The following is a 21,475-nucleotide window of genomic DNA, read 5'->3' as shown; positions in this document are numbered from 1 at the left end:
CGTTTTAATTCATTTGAGCAGAGTTCTTTCCTTTTCTTCTTCAGTTGTTTCATTTTTTTAAATGTTAAAACTTGTTTGTTAATTGAATCCAGTTTTGTTATTTAGTCTATTATTTTTATTTGCAAACTAATTTGCTATGAGATGTGGCTGTGCCCTCACGTGCTGCTCGCGCTTCAACTGCTGCTGCTGAGACAGAGAGAGAGAGAGAGAGAGAGAGAGAGAGAGAGAGAGCAATCGAAATAACTCATTTTTATCCGAAAGTGTCGGTCAAGTGATGTTGATGTTAGCAAATTATGTGTAGGTCGTTTATTATTAATGATGATGATTAAAAATAATAATACTATTCATTTGCATTCAATAACGCAATTAAAACATGTAACAGGTCTACATTAATGCGAAACCAGCTAAATATCGTCTTTAAAATCGTCATAGGTCTCAGCTCTCTGCAATATCTTCGCCTATCGTCAATAAATGATACTATCATCTATCGGCACAACCCTAATACAGATATCTGTTTTCCATGACTTTTCCAAAACTTTGTGGGTTTTTCTGTTTTTCCAAAACTTTTCCAGGCCTGGAAAATGCCTTGTCAAAATTTAATGACTTTTCCAGGTTTTCCATGACCGTATGAACCCTGACATTTTAGTGTAAACCTCAGATACTGTTGGTTGGTTCCTGTTGGTTGTGCACCTTTTTTACCAGCCAAGTGTGTTGACGCCCTTATAAGGACACTGATCACTCTGCCTATTCATGCCAGAGTCCTGCAGCAAAAGTGATTGACAGGTGGTCGTTTGTGTGTGACTTATCTTTATTTATTTATGATTTGGTTATGGGTAAAACAAAGACCATGCTGGTCAGGTAGTTGAAACAGTAGGCTACAAATAATTAATTCAATATTAATTAATTATTCATATATAATTAATTCACCTCTGCCTATGACAACGATGCCATCGTCCATCGCAGTGTTCCACATTAGACATCATACGATGCCGAATTGATCGACATCGCCCAACCCTAACTCACACACAGACAAACACACTAATATTTGAACATAGACATTCAAACTACACACACACACACTGACCTTGTGTCCTCCTCCAGACCACTGGCCGAATTCCTCCATGGTCTCAACGAGTTCATCACACATTCGATCAGAGAAGGCTGGAAACCAGTACACATCTGGACATGGCTGAAACACACAAACACACGCACACACACACGCACCATTTAATTACAGTCACTATAAGTGAAACCATAACTAACATTAATATTGATAACTGCAATAATAATAATAGAAGCAACAGCTAATAATAATTATAAATCAGTGTAACCATAACTATAATGAGCATGTCACTTTACTAATATTGATAATCGAGTGTCTTGAATAATTATAATAATAAAGTGGTAACAGAATAATAAGTTATTCTTTATTTATATTATTATTATCAGGGCTTGACAATAACTTTTTTGTTATTGTCACTGTGGCTAGTAACTAGCAACTCGCCGTTTTCACTAGCCACAGTTTAGTTGTTGGGAAAATATATTTAATATGCATTACTTTGACTATGGCATGCTAAAATGACTTGATTTAGATGTTGTGTTATGTCCGCATGCCTCCTCATTCATTGCACTTTATTGTGTGTTGCGTATGAGCTGCTCAGTGAGCATGAGCAAATGGGTTGTGGTTTCATGGCGTTCTTATTTCTCATGACTTTCTCATGATATTAAGGATTTACCTCATTTTTCTCTGGCCACACCAAAAATAAATAAACAAATAACTAATTATTTCCTTGCTACAAATTTTAACTAATTAAAAAAAGTAAAAACAAGCAAAATATAGCTGTATGCGCGCACTTTTATACAACAAAACCTTTCTTTAAGAAAAATGACATTTTCAAATTAATCATTCTCATGTAGGCGACGCGGTGGCGCAGTGGGTAGCGCTGTCGTCTCACAGCAAGAAGGTTCAAGCCTCAGCTTGGTCAGTTGGCATTTCTGTGTGGAGTTTGCATGTTCTCCCCATGTTGGCGTGAGTTTCCTCCACAGTCCAAACACATGCGCTATAGGGGAATTGAACTGAATTGGCCGTAGTGTATGAGTGTGTGTGTGTGTAAATGAGTGTGTATGGATGTTTCCCATGATGGGTTGCAGTTGGAAGGGCATCCGCTGTGTAAATCATATGCTGGAATAGTTGGCGGTTCCTTCCGCTGTGGCAACTCCAGATTAATAAAGGGACTAAATCAAAAAGTGAATGAATGAATGAATGAATTCTCATGTATCTAAAACTATACACAGCTGTCTGTCCTGGCTAAAGATCTCAGATCACCAGTTAACTATACATAAATGGAGAGTTAATCTCACATTAGAGCAATGTTCATGTAAAGGATAATAATTAAACCATAAATAAAAATAACTAAGCAAAAGAAAGCAGGTGAAGACCGTGTGCAATAATGAAAGGATGATCGCGTGCACGCAGTTAACCTTAAGCCTATTAATAATCTGTTCAAAGAATGGTGAAAGTGAAAGTGGCAACCGCTGCTGCATACACAAAAATCTGGAGCTCTTGAAAGCAGCAGGACTGTGAGGGCACGAGCATCCCTTTTGGTCCAGTCTATATCAAAGAGAACTGATCGCACGAATTGCAGGCACGGTTGCATCGCGCAAGGAAACGAGAGGAAACTTTATAAGCGCTCTTGTGCATCACACCAGCCATGCGCGCCATTCTAAAGCTCACGTCAGTGAGTGAAGAAAGCCTGCATCTCCCCGTGTGCATGATCATCCTCTCATTGGTTTTCACCTGCTTTCATGGTGACCTACAATTTAAAATTAGTTTCAACCAGCCAAAGCGGCTAGTGGGAGTGGCGCTAACCTGCCACAGCTGAAATCTACCCACAATTGGCGGGTGTTCATGTCAAGCCCTGATTATGAATAATATTATTATTATTATATATTAAAAAGGTCCGATCTGACAGTAAAAAGACATGAAGCATGAGCTGATGAACCATGTTTACCTGATGAAGTCTAAATGATCAGGCAGACAACTAGGGTTGGGTATCATTTGGGGTTATTATGATACCAGTTCTAAATCGATACTTTTAAAACGGTACCGGTGCCAAAACGGTGCCTGACCCGATACTTTTTAGCCACAAAATTTTTGACCAAAAAAAAAATGTAATCATTATAATTGAACATTATAAATCTACATTTATAATAAGTTAAAGTAAACAAATTCATATTTTATATATTAGAATTGCATTAATATATTTATTTTGATCATTTGTTTGTTAGCATGAATGCAAGATTAGCATTATGCTATTAACATTACATTAGCTTACTACTAACCTGTGGAAAGGCTGTCATCAAAATCAGGGAACAGCTTTTTTGGGTTTGGGTATGGGGCTTGTGTCTACTTTTTACATGGACATCAGTGATCTAATGATTTGCCTTTAATCTGAATAAGACAACTATTATGATTCAGCTGTTTACATGAGCTGCTTTATTAATGTTTCATTCATCATTCCCAGTTACATGTTATAGCATGTAGATGCATTAACATCACTGCGTCACCAGCCTATGAATGTTTCCTCCGCAGTTTGTGTCTGTGGTCCTTTAAGATAATCAAAAATCACTGTTTACGTGGCACTCTTGATCAGAGTATTGTCTTAATCATATTAACATCAGAGTATTGGTGTCCATGTAAACATACTTGACTGAAGTGCCAGATGATGTCAGATTTGTCAAGCTGTCAAAGGACAGTCCCATTCCTCACCTTTAAGTTGATTCCATGAGCCCTCACATTTCCTAAGTTTGACGTGTTTCCCCCCTTTTGTAAAGCATCTGCTGCATGTTGGTGTGTCAGAATCCTTGCTCGTAAAATGAAGCCATACTGTAGAATGCTTAGTTTAAGCAAATTAGACGAATTGTGATCATGCGTGTTGATGAAGGGAGTCGCTCACCGCATGTGCCGTACTGCGCGCTTTGCCTTCTATAAGCTACAAGAACAACGCCTGACATCGGTGATTGCTGTCCGTATCCCTCAAAGCTGTTTCTAATTTAATGTTTAGAGATGGTGTGACACAACGCGTACATGTTTGTGCCTTTGATGCACCCCTTGATGCTTCTTAAGGGCGTCACACACCGGATGCGCCGCTTAGAGCCACGACACGGCACGCACATGACAGTTAAAGGTATCAGACACCAGACGCGCACATTCGGCATGTTATTTCAATGAATCTATTCAGGTGGTGTGGCAGAAATATGAACTGTGTCCTGAGTTGTGGTTGGGGCGCCGTGGGACAGCCGCTGACCTTGCGGCTCCTCTGTGTGTACCCTGATAGAAACCTATGTTCAGAATTCTAAAATGCATGGTGCAGCGTTGGCGTGAGCGGCGCTTCTGGTTTGCGACCTGCTTTACGTTCTTGTTGCAGCACCAGTGGCACCGGAATTAGGCACCCCACCGGTGCATACCGGTTACAAAGATACTTGCCATAATGGCACCGAGTTTCAGTACCCAATCCTACAGACAACAGAGGAAGAGTGTGCACAACAGTATGAAACCTGTAATCACAGGTTATGAAATGCTGAGATGTTCAGTCTCACCTGCTCCACAACACTCTCATCATCTTCAAATATCCTGGAGTAATTCTCATGAATGTACTTCTCTCTCCAGTCCTGAGATCACACACACAATCAAATGTAAGAGTACACACACATTCAAACAAATGCACGAGTGTGCGCGCACACACACACACACACACACACACACACACACACACACACACACACACACACATACAAGCACATACACAAAAATGCACACACATGCATACACAAGCGTACACACATGGACACACACAAGAAATTCACACATGAACAAATAAACACACATGCACAGAAGCACACATACACCCACACACAAACAAAATGGACACACAAATACAAACACAAACAAATGCGCACACACACACACGTACACAAACAAATGCAAGTGCGCACAAAAACACGCAAACAAACGCACACATACACACGCATCCAACCAATACATACTCAGAAACAAATGCAGACAGAAAAAAAACACACACAAACACACACGTAGACACAAATCCACACACACAGAAACAAAAAAGCACGCACACACGCACGCACAACAACACACAACAACACACACACACACACACACGTAGACACAAATCCACACACATAGAAACAAAAAAGCACGCACACACGCACGCACAACAAAAACAAAAGGTGCACACACACACAATGTCAGTTTGTTCTCATGTGTGTGAAGTCTATATGTGTGTTCGTGTGTAATTGTCTCACCACTGGTTGTCGAATATCTGCCACATGTCTGGATGAAGACGACTGATGTTGTAGTTTTGCGGACGAGACCAAACGACCAAACTCATCTCTATTAGACACGAACATGAAGATGCCCTGCAGCAGGAAACACACACACACACACACACACACACACACACACACACACACTGAATTTACTCAAGAGTGTAAAGAATTGTGTTTTGTGCTGATTTGGGCATGTCATGGATATTAAACATGTGCTAAAAGTAAACCACTAGTGGATGAGGCATGCTCCTGTTCTTTACACTCAAATGATTCATTCACAACTGCGGATTTATTTAAAAGCAAAGCAAGTGACTGCATTTACGAATGAACCACTGAATCAACTCAAATGATTCATTCAGAACTGTGGATTTATTTAAAAGCAAAGCAAGTGACTGCATTTACGAATGAACCACTGATCAACTCAAATGATTCATTCAGAACTGCGGATTTATTTAAAAGCAAAGCAAGTGACTGCATTTACGAATGAACCACTGAATCAACTCAAATGATTCATTCAGAACTGCGGATTTATTTAAAAGCAAAGCAAGTGACTGCATTTACGAATGAACCACTGAATCATCAACTCAAATGATTCATTCAGAACTGCGGATTTATTTAAAAGCAAAGCAAGTGACTGCATTTACGAATGAACCACTGAATCATCAACTCAAATGATTCATTCACAACTGCGGATTTATTTAAAAGCAAAGCAAGTGACTGCATTTACGAATGAACCACTGAATCATCAACTCAAATGATTCATTCAAAATGCGGATTTATTTAAAAGCAAAGCAAGTGACTGCATTTACGAATGAACCACTGAATCATCAACTCAAATGATTCATTCAGAACTGCGGATTTATTTAAAAGCAAAGCAAGTGACTGCATTTACGAATGAACCACTGAATCAACTCAAATGATTCATTCAGAACTGCCGATTTATTTAAAAGCAAAGCAAGTGACTGCATTTACGAATGAACCACTGAATCATCAACTCAAATGATTCATTCAGAACTGCGGATTTATTTAAAAGCAAAGCAAGTGACTGCATTTACGAATGAACCACTGAATCATCAACTCAAATGATTCATTCAAACTGCGGATTTATTTAAAGCAAAGCAAGTGACTGCATTTACGAATGAACCACTGAATCATCAACTCAAATGATTCATTCAGAACTGCGGATTTATTTAAAAGCAAAGCAAGTGACTGCATTTACGAATGAACCACTGATCATCAACTCAAATGATTCATTCACAACTGGGATTTATTTAAAAGCAAAGCAAGTGACTGCATTTACGAATGAACCACTGAATCATCTCAAATGATTCATTCACAACTGCAGATTTATTTAAAAGCAAAGCAAGTGACTGCATTTACGAATGAACCACTGAATCAACAACTCAAATGATTCATTCAGAACTGCGGATTTATTTAAAAGCAAAGCAAGTGACTGCATTTACGAATGAACCACTGAATCATCAACTCAAATGATTCATTCAGAACTGCGGATTATTTAAAAGCAAAGCAAGTGACTGCATTTACGAATGAACCACTGAATCAACTCAAATGATTCATTCAGAACTGCGGATTTATTTAAAAGCAAAGCAAGTGACTGCATTTACGAATGAACCACTGAATCATCAACTCAAATGATTCATTCAGAACTGCTGATTTATTTAAAAGCAAAGCAAGTGACTGCATTTATGAATGAACCAATGAATCATCAACTCAAATGATTCATTCAGAAAAAGATTCACTAAAGAAACAGTGCAGTGTTGCTATGAGCTTTTTCATTGGAAAAATAGAATAAAAGACTTTATTGTGTGTGAAATAGGGCTGAAAATTATCATTTAATTATTTGATGACAAAAAAATGATCGATTAAATGTGCAGTAATTGATGCTTTGTAAAAAAATAAATAAATAAAAATACGCATCATGTCCTCTCTGTGTAACATTTATATGATTTGCTCTTTATATACAGCTTGTTTTTATTGCATCCTGTATTATTAGTTACTGTAATTTCTGGTGGAATAAAAAAAATGTCCACTGTTTACATTCAGAATATAGTGCAGCAGTGGCAAATTGAGTTGAATGCAATGAAGTCTATTGCAGGCAGCGCTGTGGCCTCGCAGTAAGAAGGTCGCTGGTTCGAGTCCCGGCTGGTCAGTTGGCGTTTCTCTGTGGAGTTTGCATGTTCTCCCCATGTTGGCGTGGGTTTCCTCAGGGTGCTCCGGTTCCCCCACAGTCCAAACACAAGCGCTATAGGGGATTGATGAACTAAATTGGCCATAGTGTAGTGAGTGTGTGTGTGTGAGAATGAGTGTGAATGGGTGTTTCCCAAACGAGGTTGCTGCGGAAGGTCATCCGCTGTGTAAAACATTGCTGGAATAGTTGGCGGTTCATTTCACTGTGGCGATCCCTGATGAATAAAGGGACTGAGCTGAGGAAAAACGAATGAATGACCTGCTCGCGGACGCTCTTGCAGAAGGACATGTCTGGATCCATTCCCTCCTGCTGGTAGAGTGAAACGGCAGCCAGACGCGAGCGCAGAGTCTCTCCACGGATCAGATACACCTGAGTGATGTAGGGAACGTTCCACAAACCCCTGAAAACACACACCACAACACACTCACTATACTGATCAGCACACACTATACAGTGAAGCGCTTGCATGTATGATTACCCAGATTCCATGCAGAACAGGGCAGTAAATCAACCCTGCACTGATTCTGAGATTAATTATTAAAACGCATTGCTATTCTCTCTTGAATTAAATCTGAGCTTAGTCTACAAACTCGCTAGGCTAAACACAACAGATGCAGTTTGAATGATTTGATATATTCAACAAGCCTTTTCCATTCTGAGAATTACAGTATTAATAGCCTAGTGCTTGACATGCATGATTGCATTCAAGTTGTACAGAAATCAGTGTTTTTTAAAATAATGAAGACAGAGGAAGTCAATGATTTATTTTAGCATTTACCCTGACATTTACTGCTCCAAAATATTATAATGTTTCTTAAAATAAAGAAGTTTATTTATATCTAATTTGGAAAAGATCACGGGTTTATGATTGCTTGCGGCTGCTCCCGCATTATTCAATTCTTGATTTACCTCAGACGATTCCTAAACCACTATAAATACCCTCAGGTCCATATCACAGCCATCTTCGTTTTGAAGAATCCCCCCTTCCACCCCTACTCCTCCTCCTTTCCTAGATGGGTGGCTTGGTGGCTCAGTGGTTAGCACTGTTGCCTCACAGCAAGAACGTCACTGGTTCTTGTCCTTACCAAGCCAGCCGACGTTTCTGTGTGGAGTTTACACGTTCTGCCCATGTTCACATGGGTTTCTCCCGTGTTCCCTGGTTTGTTCTGATTGTCCAGAAAATGCAACTTAAGTTAATTGATTGATCCAAAACAGCACCATAAACATGCTCCTAGTAAGTAGTTATCTCTTAAGACCAATCACTCTGTTCATTAGCTACTCCAGACTACCTGAGTTCTCCAGATCTACCTGAGCTCAAACTCCCCTCTCGCCTTGCAAACGGGAGGGAGCCCGGGCTCGAGGATCTTATGACTCAGAGCTCTCCCGGGACAGCATGCAAAACAAGCTTTATAAATCAATAATCAGCTAAGTGTGAACTCTTGAAAATATGTTGTGTTTAACGAGGGGAAAAGCTGTTGTTTTTTTACCCAGACATGTAAAAAGGAACACATTTTAAAGCAGTAATCACAATACCATGATATATTATTTTATTATTTTTTAAAGATTTATTTTTGGCCTTTATTAGGTAGGACAGAAATGAAACCGGAAACGAAGTGGGAGAGGGGGGGGGGGGGGTAGGGTTAGGAAATGTCCTCGAGCGGTGATTCGAACTTGGGACGCCATGACGTGCTACTGCACCATATGTCAGCGTGCTAACCACTAGGCTATTGTACCGACAATACCATGATATTTTTATCCAAGGTTATCATTAGGGATGGCTGACGTGAAACTGACATTTCAACACTGTGTCGAGATCCCGAAGCGAAAGTGTTTTGGTTTTTTTTTAGGGTTTTTTCACCTTTAATTTGAATAGGGTAGTAGAGGTTACAGACAGGAAAGTATTGGGAGCAGAGAGAGAGGAAGGGTCGGCAAAGGACATCAAGCCAGGAATCGAACTCGGGTCGCCGTGAGCACCATGGTGCTATATGTCAGCGCACTTAACCACTAGGCTATTGGTGCAGACGAAATAGATTATTGTTATTATTATTATTAAACACTGTACCGAAGCATGATCCGAAAAACCCAATCACATGACTCAACACTCAGGTCACGTGACTAAAGTGTTTCGAAACACCAGGTCACGTGACTAAACTGATTCGGTCATTTCAGAAGCGTTTCGAAACCTAGCGAATCTGCCTCTGACTGACGGTCAGGGAAAAAACACTGTTTTATGTAGCTATCTATATCTATATAACATCTATAACTGCGATTCAAACCCATTATCTCTGCATGCTAGTCAGGAACTCATCACTCCACTAAATCACTTGAAACCTTAACTCTACAACGTGGGGTTTAATACCTCAATTTGCTTAACTGTTTCTTTACTAAAGCTATTCCAGAGCAATACATAAAAATGACCAATAGGTGTCACTGTAGAGACGAGTTTCGAAACGTTTCAAAGCTTCGACTGTTTTAGTGATTCATGAAGCCTTGCTTTGCACTAGTTATCATACGGTCAGAGTCTTATACCGGCACATGCCCACTACTCACACTCTCTTGCTCTGGACGATGTCGATGTAGTCCTCTGCGCGAGAGTAGAAACCCTCCGGACTCAATGCGCCCCAGAAGTTTGACCAGAGTTTCCCGTGTCGGGACAGCATGGGTGCGATCACACTCCTGTCAACATCAGCACAGACAGACTTTGATCAGCACCCCACAATAACATTTACAATTCCATTCATCTTTATTTCTACATCTTGAGCTTTTTACAATTTAGACTGGTGTCAAAGCAGTTTAATATAGATGAAGTTCTAGTAAGGGTGTAACAGGTTGATTCGTGACAACCCACGGTTTGGAACACACATGACTTGTGGATTAATACTTTTTTTTTTTACTTAACTAAATTTGTAATGATCGTCATTCAAATCACACTTATGAATGCATTTAGGCTTTCCTGTAAAATATAAAGATGACAGAAAAAGTTGTGGTGGGTTATTAAGGGATGTGGTGGGGTTCTTAGGTTATTAAAGGTGTTTTCTGTCACTGCTTGTTTAGCCTGCATTAATGCACTCAGTGTAAGCTGCACAATTAATCATTAAAAGATCAGGATCTCAACACCCACACAACTTAAATTATAAATGATGCTGATTTGCATATGTTTATTATTCCTTCCAATCGCTGCATTCAAATCTGAAAACGCAAAAAAAAAATAAATAAATCAAGAAAGAGATTCAGTCTTTAGTTTACAAACAGTCAAATAACACAGCAGTACTGGGTGAACTGTTATTCATTCATTCATTTTCTTTTTGGCTTAGTCCCTTTATTAATCCGGGGTCGCCACAGCGGAATGAACCGCCAACTTATCCAGCATATGTTTTACGCAGCGGATGCCCTTCCAGCTGCAACCCATCTCTGGGAAAGGGAACAGTTTATAGTTCAGATAAACCACTCATGTTTATGGTGAAGATTATAACCGCCATCATATGCATTTAACTTGACGCTCAAAAATGAAAGTTGTAGGCAGCAATTATATTATTTCACCAGTAGGTGGCGACAAGCAGCCATCAAAAATATGCCACTGAATAATTCTTCAGAAATGGTCATCTAGCAATGAAACATGAAGATTTATGAGTGAAGAACTGAATCATTTATTGAAGATGAGACTGAAGTAAATATGGGTTGTACATATTATTAATATTTCTATTTAGTGTTATCAGCAACAGTAGCAGTAACAGTGGATTTTTCACTGAATATTTTAGTGTTTATTTTATTCAGCTGATTATTTCTTTATGTTATTTGTAATATAATTACAGCTGCTAAGTTCAGTTTGTTAAAACCAAAAGTGTCTCGCAGTGCTGTTTCTGTAATAAATGAAAAAGCAAATGACATGTCTCCTCGTCATTTTGGCTAATCCGAAAAATGCTCCGATCCACAATACTCAAAAAAAAAACCTAATGTGATCTGAAACATTAGATTTTTGATCTATTGCACCGCTAAGTTCTAGTCCACTGAAACTGCTTCAGTCCAGTTTTCACAGTTAAAGTTCAGTTTAGTTCAGTGTAATAATGTAAATGTTCAAACACTAAACGCTGAAGAGCAACTCCACCAATACGCAAAACAACTAGACATGTCTTCAACACACTCCTGACTCATCCTTGCTTCAGAATAACATTTTCAACCCAAAATTCAGTTCACTTTTATTAGAAATTAAGAGCTTTCGGTTTTATTTCAGTTAACATATGCAAGTAACAGTAATTTTTTAAAATCACAATTTAATAATCGATTGAGTTAACAACAATTAAATAAACGAATAAATATATTCTTTAATTAAAATGTTAACGGTGATGCAGTGGTGCAGTAGGTAGTGCTGTCGCCTCACAGCAAGAAGGTCGCTGGCTCAAGCCACGGCTGGGTCAGTTGGCGTTTCTGTGTGGAGTTTGCATGTTCTCCCTGCGTTCGTTCGCGTGGGTTTCCTCCGAGTGCTCTGGTTTCCCCCCAAGTCCAAACACATGCGGTATAGGTGAATTGGGTAGGCTAAATTGTCTGTAGTGTATGGGTGTGTATGGGTGTGAATGAGTGTATATGGATGTTTCCAGGAATGGGTTACAGCTGGAAGGGCATCCGCTGCATAAAAACGTGATGGATAAGTTGGCGGTTCATTTCGCTGTGGCGACCCCGGATTAATAAAGGGACTAACCCGACAAGAAAATAAATGAATGAATAAAATGTTAACCATGACAGTTCCACAGAAAATCTAGAAAAGTTTTTCCCCCAAATTACAAGGCGTAATTGATATTTATATTTGGATACGGAGTTATCAGTGATGAAATTAATTAATAAAAAAAGACCTAAAATGAAATATATTATTAGTTTCTCGCCATAAATTTTATTAGATTTTTTACCTAAATTGTTTTCCAAAATGCAATTTTCACTGCGCTATAATAATTTAACTACTACAACATTTTGTCTTGTGTTAACACGTTAAATTGCTTAGTAGATAAAGTCATCATGTACACTCATAAAAATATTACAATTAAAATACTTATTTCATATTGATCACCAATAGTAATATAAACGTTTAGACTCAAAAGCTTTCAAATACAACTGATCAATTTATTTACTTCAATAGTTTTAATTAACTTTAATATTATTAAATAAAATAAACTGTAAATGTTTCTGCTGGTGTTCATTTACTCACTTATTCTCTTCAATAAGAATTCGCAAAACATCAGGATTCGTCAGAGCAACATCAGCGTCAAGGCTGAAGAAATAATCGCAGGAGACGTCCTTTTTACACGCCTCCCTGACACACACACACACACACACACAAACACAAAATTAACACACACACACACACACACACACACACACACACACACACAATTAACACACACACACATATGCATGCACACAAAAGGTCAGTGGAATCATAGAAAAAATGTGTGTGTGTGTACTTACACTGCCATGGTCCTGGCCTGGTCATGTTTAAGGTTTTCCTCTGGCCCGACTATTCTTGCACCAATGAAAAGTGAGCGATGACGAGTCCAGAACCGCTCCACATGCTGCTCGTGATACACAACCTACACACACACATAAACACACACACAAATTTTAGATTTTCAGTTAAAGGGGATCTATTTGGCAAACATCACTTCTATAAGGGGTTTAAGCACAGTTGTGTGTCAGCAGTGTGTGAATATCTCCAGCCTCTAATGGTGAAGATGAATAAAGACTTGATCAAAACAGTCTGCAGAAACACTTTGATTGACATTCTCCCTTTGTACGTGTCATCAGGGAAAGCCCCGCCCACTAGTGACCACCTCTCCTCATTAGCATATAATGTTAGTCTTGTTTCTGAATCTGCCACTATGCTGACGTCTGTAGCTCCGCCCTCTTCTAAAAAGAGCACAAGCTCATTTGCATTTAAAGCGACAGTCACCAAAACGCCACAATCAGAATCGAAGCCTTAAAGGGTCAGTTTTAGAGAGCAGAAAACATTATCATCTATTTTCAAGATGAAATATAATAATTGTCTAGATGATTTATGCAGTTGTTGTAGTTTTATACACACGTTATTGTGCAGGAAGAGTCGTATGCGTGTGTGTGGGTAGTTCAGCGTAGCAAGTCTCTCCAGGAATTCCTCCAGAAACGGCATCGGCTGCTCGATGAACACGGCCACATGCACCAGCGGCATCTCCTCATCCTACACACACACATACACACACACACAGAAGCTCTACACACAGACCGAACACATTGGCATGCATTAATGTATGTGTGTTTATCAGACACTCACAGACAGATGACTGAGATCCAGCAAATCATCCTCACAGATTCCACAGCCATTTTCATACGTCCACGCCGTCGGCACATAGTTACCCAGGTAATTCAGCTGGAGCTACACACACACACGCAGACAAAGAGTCAAACCCACACACAGACATACACCACAATGCACAAACACAAATGCATGTAAAAACAGACAAACAAACGCACAAAAAAAAATACAGAAACAAACAAGCACATGTGACAAACATGCACAAAAAAGCAAGCACACACACACAAACACACGCACAGATGCACACAACAATATACAGACAAACAGCAATTGTACACATGAACAAGCGCACATACAAAAAACAATGTGTACATAAAAATACATATGTGCGCGAGTCTGTTGTTCGTACATGCTTTTTTTATCTGAGAAACATCGCAAAAATCAGAGATGGAGATGCTTGTCCATGCCGTCATCTCTTCACGATTGGACTATAGTAATGTTCTGTTCACTTGTCTAAGCAAATCCTCTATGGAGCGATTGCAAGTTGTGCAGAATGCAGCGGCGAGGCTTTTAACTAACACCACACATTAGATCAGTGTTTCCCAACCCTGTTCCCGAAGGCACACCAACAGTAGAAGTGAAGCGTTCAGAAAACAAGTGAGTTTTAAGTAAGGATTTGAATTCTGAGATGTTATTAGCAGAACGGAGTGAGCGTGGTAGAGAGTTCCAGAGTTTGGGTGCAATAACACTAAATGATCTGCCCCCTATTGAAGAGAGGCGGTACTGAGGGACAACGAGAAGGCCGGAGTCAGCAGAACTTAATGAGCGAGTTGGGGTGTAGGGGACAAGCATGTTGCAAAGATAAGAGGGAGCTAGGCTATTTAGGGATCTAAATGCAAGGAGGAGAATTTCGAATTTAGTGCAGTACGCAACTGGGAGCCAATGGAGGTCTATATTAGCAGAACGTTTGGTATGAGTGAGTATTCAAGCCGCAGAGTTTTGAATACACTGTAATCTGGAGATGAGGCTGGCAGGCAGACCAATGAAAAGGGCATTACAGTGGTCAATGCGTGATGAGACAAATGTATGGATGACAGTCTCAGCATCCTTGCTACTGATGAAGGGACGCAGTTGGGAAATGCGTAAATGAAATGCAGATTTAATAACAGATTTAATGTGAGAGTGTGGAGTCAAAGATTACGCCTACATTTTAGACAGAAGTAGAACAGTCCCGATGTGTTTAATCCTTTTCCTTTGCAAAGATATCCTGCCATTTTTCTTCTGCAAATTAGATTATTAAATCTGCTTGATTCTTTTAAAACCGAAAGCAGCATCCGTCAATTGGTGTTTATCCATAAGATAGACCTTTGTGAATGATTTATTTCATGTGTATGGTCTTTAATGTGCTTTTAATGATTTTACTCTATTCAAAGAAGCATTTATGGATACAAATTTATCCTGGAATGAAGAGCAGATTTACCCTGAGCCCCGTAGTTTTTTACGAGCCAGTCTAAGGTGCGAGCAGTTTCGCTTTCTTGCTAGCGCTCGCGTGCGTCTAACATTATATCTGAAATAACAAACTTCTAGAGCTGATGATAATAACCTGCGCTTGATTATTGACGTGCTTTTGAAACCCGATCCTGTCAGACACTGACAAACGCGAGTGAAGCGCGGAAAAAACAAAGGAGAAGCCGGAATAAAGGAGCACATTATTTTTCAGCAAACTAGACAAAATGCCACGTATAACTAACTTATTATCTTCACCTTTTGGAATAATATGAACTGGGAATGATGGAATTACTCTCTAACAGAGGCTACATGTGCTGCTGAAGATTACAGACACAGATGAGAGGTTTACGCTGACTGTAGGCTATATTCTGTGTTGTTTTTAACCTAAATAAGGACTAAATGTCTGTTGAGTGTAGTTCTTCTGTAGTTGGTAACATATCGGAGACTGTAAGGGGCTGTATGTGTTTATACATGTTCATTTATTTAGTTATTTAATTACAGACGTTACAGTAGGCTGTTTCGCACTGTCATTGATCTGCAGTTATAATCAACTCATGTTCATAGTTAAGTTAGTAAAAACATTTCTACACAAGTGTTTATGAGTGTAAGCATCTGTTTTGTGAGAAATGCATCTCATATGATATGCAAGTGACCCGTACAGCTTTACTGTAGACATTTCCGAGCGAGAATGACGTCGACTGAAACTTTGTCATACACCACGCCCACCATAAGGTACCCTTGTTAGTGGAAAAGCAAGTCTGATAAAGGTGACCCGTACCGACCCGAACCGTACCGTACCAGTCAGTGGAAACGAGCCATAAATCTTCTAAACAGTTTTATGAACAAATCAAGAGCAAATATCAAGCTTTATTTACCTGTGAATTTATTCGTTGTGCATTTTATCGCAAAATAAATCGATATATTTTTTGCAAACACACACACACACGTCTGAATGGCAGTGCAGTGAGTGATCTGATGTAAAGGTCTGTGCATTAAATGCAGGCGCTGCAGTAACAGACACAGCACTGTGCTGAATGTTTGCATTTACCTTGGTTGGCCCGTTTCCATGGATGACCACAGGAAGTGTGTCATAGGCCACGTTTCGAGCTCTAACTCTGGACTTCTCAAACTTCAGCACCACCTCCTCTGAAACACACACAATTACATCAAACAGGCACAAGTACAGTAGGACTACAACAAATGACTGTGTGTGTGGTGTGTGTACCTATGGCTCCATTCAGATTCTGAAATATCTGGGATCTGTGGTCCAGAGTCATGTTGAACTTCCTCTGGAAAACAAGCAGTATTAAGCATGAACAACATGTGTGTCACTCTTTCACACACACACACACACACACACACACACACACACACACACACACACACACACACACACACACACAACACACACGGATGCACGCATGCACACAGACCCATAAAAAAATGCGCTTAAGCACACATGCACATAGACAAAAAACAGAAGCACAAACACATGCACATACACACAAGGAAGTGCACACACAAACACACACTTAACTGTTACACAGTGTATCCTGAAAGTATTGATAGTGCTTCACTTTTTCCACATTTGTTTATGTTTCAGACACCTGAGGCACACCTGTCTTTGGGGATTTGGCCCGTTCCTCTTTGCAATACCTCTCAAGCTCTATAAGGTTGGATGGGAAGCGACGGTGTACAGCCATTTTCAGATCTCTCCAGAGATCCTCAACAGGACTTAGGTCTGGGCTCTGGCTGGGCCACTCAAGGACATTCACCGAGTTGTTGTGAGGTCCACTCCACTGATATTTGGCGGTGTGCTTTGGGTCATTGTCCTCCTGGAAGATGAATCACCCCAGTCTGAGGTCAAGAGCTCTGAAGCAGGTTTTCATTCAGGATGTCTCTGTACATCGCTGCATTCATCTTTCCCTCTATCCTGACTAGTCATTGATCACGTCCCTGACTAAGGCCTACTCCCCCGATCACTCAGCTTAGATGGCCGGCCAGCTCTAGGAAGAGTCCTGGTGGTTAAACATCTTCCACTTACGGATGATGGAGACCACTGTGCTCATTGGAACTTTCAGAGCAGTAGAAATGTTTCTGTAACCTTCCCCAGCTTTGTTCCTCCAGACAATCCTGTCTCGGAGGTCTACAGACAGTTCCTTTGTCTTCATGCCTGGTTTGTGCTTTGACATGCACTGTCAACCCTGGGCCTTATATAGACAGGTGTATGCCTTTTCAAATCATGTCCAATCAGCTGAATTGACCACAGGTGAACTCCAATGAGGTGCTGAAACATCTCAATTATGATCAGTGGAAACAGAATGGAACTGAGCTCCATTTAGAGCTTCACGCCAAACGCTGTGAATACTGATCTACATCTGATTCTTCAGCTTTTTTATTTTTAATACATTAACAAATGTAGAAAAACTGAAGCGCTATCAATACTTTCTGGATGCACTGTACAAGTAGAAAGGACACACATGCAGAAAAACACAAAAAAATACACACAAATAAACACACAAACACACACTTTAAACCAGGGGTGTCCAATCTCGGTCCTGGAGGGCCGGTGTCCTGCAGATTTTAGCTCCAACTTGCCTCAACACACCTGCACGGATGTTTCTAGAAAGCCTAGTAAGTGCTTGATTAGCTAGCCCAGGTGTGTCTGATTGGGGTTGGAACTAAACTTTGCAGGACACCGGCCCTCCAGGAACGAGCTTGGACATGCCTGCTTTAAACTGTTACCCCCGATCCACACGGGGAGTTATCGTCAACGCTTGACGGAGGGCGTGTCTGAAGTTGGGGCTAATGCGATCGTAATTGCACCATTACCCAATAAAATTCGATCGCAACTAGCTACTGTCTGACCTGCTGTATTTGCATAAAGCAATCTGATTGGCTGACGCTTTCGTTGGCGCTTGAAAAGTTGAGAAATTCCCAAATTCTGCAGCAACCAACGTCGCTAGAACAATGGTTCAGCAACGCTTGACATCACCCATTTAAAGTGAATGGGAATCGTTAATGCTGGCGTCCCGTGTGAATCGGGTGAAAGAAACTCGGGTCAAAATAAAAATAAACCCTGTCATGTGATCTTATATTGCATAAAGCAAGAGTTCAGAGAATCTCAGTCGTTGAGTGTTTATTTCTAATCCTGCAAACACACACACACACAAACACACACACCCTCTTCTCTTTGTCGAGGTAGATGCGGGTGTAGAACAGCTGGTCGTCATCGTCATCTTTATATTTCCACTGCTGCACAATGGCATGAATCTCAGGAGCGAAGCCAATGAACCCTGACACACACACACAAACAATGACATGAGTGTCAGCTGACACCACAGTGTGTGTTTAAAAGGGACAGTTCAGCCCCCCCCCAAAAAAATCCCATTTGCTCACTATTTACTCTCCGTCAAGTGGTTTCAAACACTTGTGAGATTCTTTCCTCTGCACTAAAGAAGATCTTTTGAAGAATGCTGAAAACCTGTAACCATTGACCTCCATAGGAGAAAAAACAAACACCATGCAAGTCAATGGTCACAGCTTTTCAGCATTCTTCAAATTATTTTTTGTGTTCTACAGAAGAAAGAAACTCATGAAGCTTTGAATCCAGTAAATGATGACAGAATTTCATTTTTTGGTGAACAATCCCTTTAACACCACTGATGCACACACATACACACCTCCAGAGTTGAGGTAGCGTTTCCCATGATGCACTGCGGGGTATTTGGACGCGAGTCTCTGGTCCGGCCAGCAGAAACCCTCAAGAAACCAAAACCACACGATGAGAGAAACGAGAAAACTTCCTGAGCAGCTCCACTGGACCACTGGCTAAAATCACATCATAACTGCGCGCGCACACACACACACACACACACACCACACACACACACAATTTATTTATAAACACATACCCAATTAATGTCACAGAAGCTAATTGACACATTGAAGAAACACTTAAAAAAATAAACACTATAACAAATTAGGACGCCACATCTTTCAACATATATTAGCTTGTCTTCTGCACACAATAGTAGATCTGGACAATTGTAGAGTGAAAAAGCCCTTGACAGTATTTGGCACAAATAAAAGAGGTGTGTGAGGTGATGTTTGTGGTCAGTATGATGGTAATCGTGTTACATATTAATAAAGTATCTATTGTCAAGAGAAATGAGGTCACTGCAGTGTGTGTGTGTGTGTGTGTGTGTGTTTTCACCTGTCCACAAACATGATCACAGTGTTCTGCTTGTCTTTGTGTTTCTCCAGTTCTGTCTTCAGCCATCGAACCTTCTGACCTCCACCGACAGTCCGAGCAACATCACCTCCTCTCCACTCTTCACCCAGACCCAGAACCTGTGTATACACACACACACACACACACACACACACACATATAATAAATGCCAGAAATACACAAAAAACACAGGAAAAAACAATACAAAAAAATAACAGGAGAAACGCACACACACACACACACACACACATTTGCCAGGCAACATGCGAAAAGTTTTTAGAGTTCTTTATTAGTAAAATTGAAGCCCTTAGAGCTGGGATTCCGCCTCATGACACTTTCCCTAGCACACTACTTGGTTGAATTTAAACCAATCACGTTACTCGATTTAGCGGACTTGGTCCTCCATATGAAGCCTTCCCAATGACACTGGATATTATTCCTCCACATCTTCTTATTCAGGAATAGGAGGTGGTTGGTTTTGACCTTCTATCAATAGTGAATTCTAGTTTGCTGAGTGGAGTCGTGCCATCTTGTTTTAAGCATGCTGTAGTACAACCCCTTTTAAAAAAAGCCCAATCTGGATTCATCTGATTTAAAAAACTATCGACCAATTTCAAAATGGTCTTTTCAGTCCAAAATCTTAGAGAGAGATGTCTTTCAACAGCTTTCTACTCATTAAATGGGAAATGACATTCTTGATTAATTTCAATCTGGTTTTAGGACACTACATAGCACTGAGACCGCTCTCCTTAAAGTGTCTAATGATATTTGTCTGACATCACAATATTTTGATTGGGATTCAAGGAAATGTTTTGAATTGGTTTAGTTCTTATCTCTTAGGGAGAACCTTTTCTATTGAACTAGGACATTTTTCTTCCTTATCTGCATGTATGGAGTGTGGTGTCCCCCAAGACTCAATTTTGGGCCCTGCTCTTTTCTCCATCACATGCTTCCTTGCTGCTATTTGTAAAAAGCATAATGTAAGCTACCTCTATGCCGATGATACTCAGCTTTACATGCCCATAAAGATAGGAGAAAACTCTGTTTACAGTCCTTTTTTACCTGTTTTAACGAGATTGAGGAATGGCTGGCTGGTAATTTTTTACACTTGAATGAATCAAAACTGAAGTACTAGTGTTTGGCCCTCCGAGTCTGTGAATCTACAATTAATCAACTAGGTTCGTTCAGGCCTAAGTCCACAGTCACACAAAAGATCTTGGAGTTATTTTTGACACTGAGTTAAAGTTCGTCAAATGTGGTTTCTATCAATTAAGGAGCATTGCCAAATTGAAGCCTTTTCTGTCTTCTCAAGAGTTGGAAACCATCATCAATGTTTTTATGATGTCCAGATTGGATTACTGCAACTCTTTGTATTCAGGAGTTTCGCAGGCATCAATTGCACGCCTGCAGCTGGTTCAAATGCAACTGCTAGGCTTTTAACTGGGACAAAAAAAAATTCTAGTATCTCACCAGTTTTATCATCAGCTCCCAGTCCATTTAGGATTCAATACCACGTTATTGCTACTTGTTTTAACTTTTGGACAGACTTTCTGACTGACTGAGCGAACGATCGGCTGACCCACTCTCCCCCTTCCCTAAACCCAACCAATTTTATCGATTGACCCGCCTACCTACTTCCCTAAACCCAACCAACACGTTTCAAAAGCAATCCAAAAAAATAAAAGCCTTGTCTGACTATTTTTCACCACATCCTCACCCTGCTATTCACTTGTTTGTTTTATATTTTGGATTCTGTTTTTGTCTTATCTACTTTCTGGAATCGCTCTTCACCGGACTCGAACCCCCGTCTTCGTGGTCAACTCCTCTCTGCATCTCAAATCCGCCGACGTAAGTGGCGCGCTAACGGGACAAACTGATTACAGCCGGAATGCCGTCCATA

At 40.2% G+C, this 21,475-nt stretch overlaps 1 protein-coding gene across 1 annotated transcript in view; it reads right to left on the bottom strand.

Moving 5' to 3' along the window:
• The window catches only part of LOC130217453 (multifunctional procollagen lysine hydroxylase and glycosyltransferase LH3-like), a 25,016-nt gene extending 3,944 nt beyond the window's left edge, over positions 1–21,072 (bottom strand). Inside the window, 17 exon segments of the mRNA XM_056449565.1 lie at positions 1,085–1,189; positions 4,600–4,676; positions 5,327–5,378; positions 5,380–5,436; positions 7,814–7,955; positions 10,106–10,231; positions 12,753–12,857; positions 13,013–13,134; positions 13,626–13,757; positions 13,851–13,952; positions 16,390–16,487; positions 16,567–16,630; positions 18,525–18,637; positions 19,025–19,106; positions 19,108–19,189; positions 19,558–19,694; positions 21,046–21,072. Coding sequence (XP_056305540.1) covers positions 1,085–1,189; positions 4,600–4,676; positions 5,327–5,378; positions 5,380–5,436; positions 7,814–7,955; positions 10,106–10,231; positions 12,753–12,857; positions 13,013–13,134; positions 13,626–13,757; positions 13,851–13,952; positions 16,390–16,487; positions 16,567–16,630; positions 18,525–18,637; positions 19,025–19,106; positions 19,108–19,189; positions 19,558–19,694; positions 21,046–21,072 — 1,623 coding nt within the window.
• Positions 21,073–21,475: the final 403 nt, after the last annotated feature.

This window comes from Danio aesculapii, chromosome 23, assembly GCF_903798145.1.
Source record: "Danio aesculapii chromosome 23, fDanAes4.1, whole genome shotgun sequence".
NCBI lineage: Eukaryota > Metazoa > Chordata > Actinopteri > Cypriniformes > Danionidae > Danio > Danio aesculapii.
Note: the sequence above shows the minus strand (reverse complement) of the source record. Positions and strands in the feature narration are given on the sequence as shown.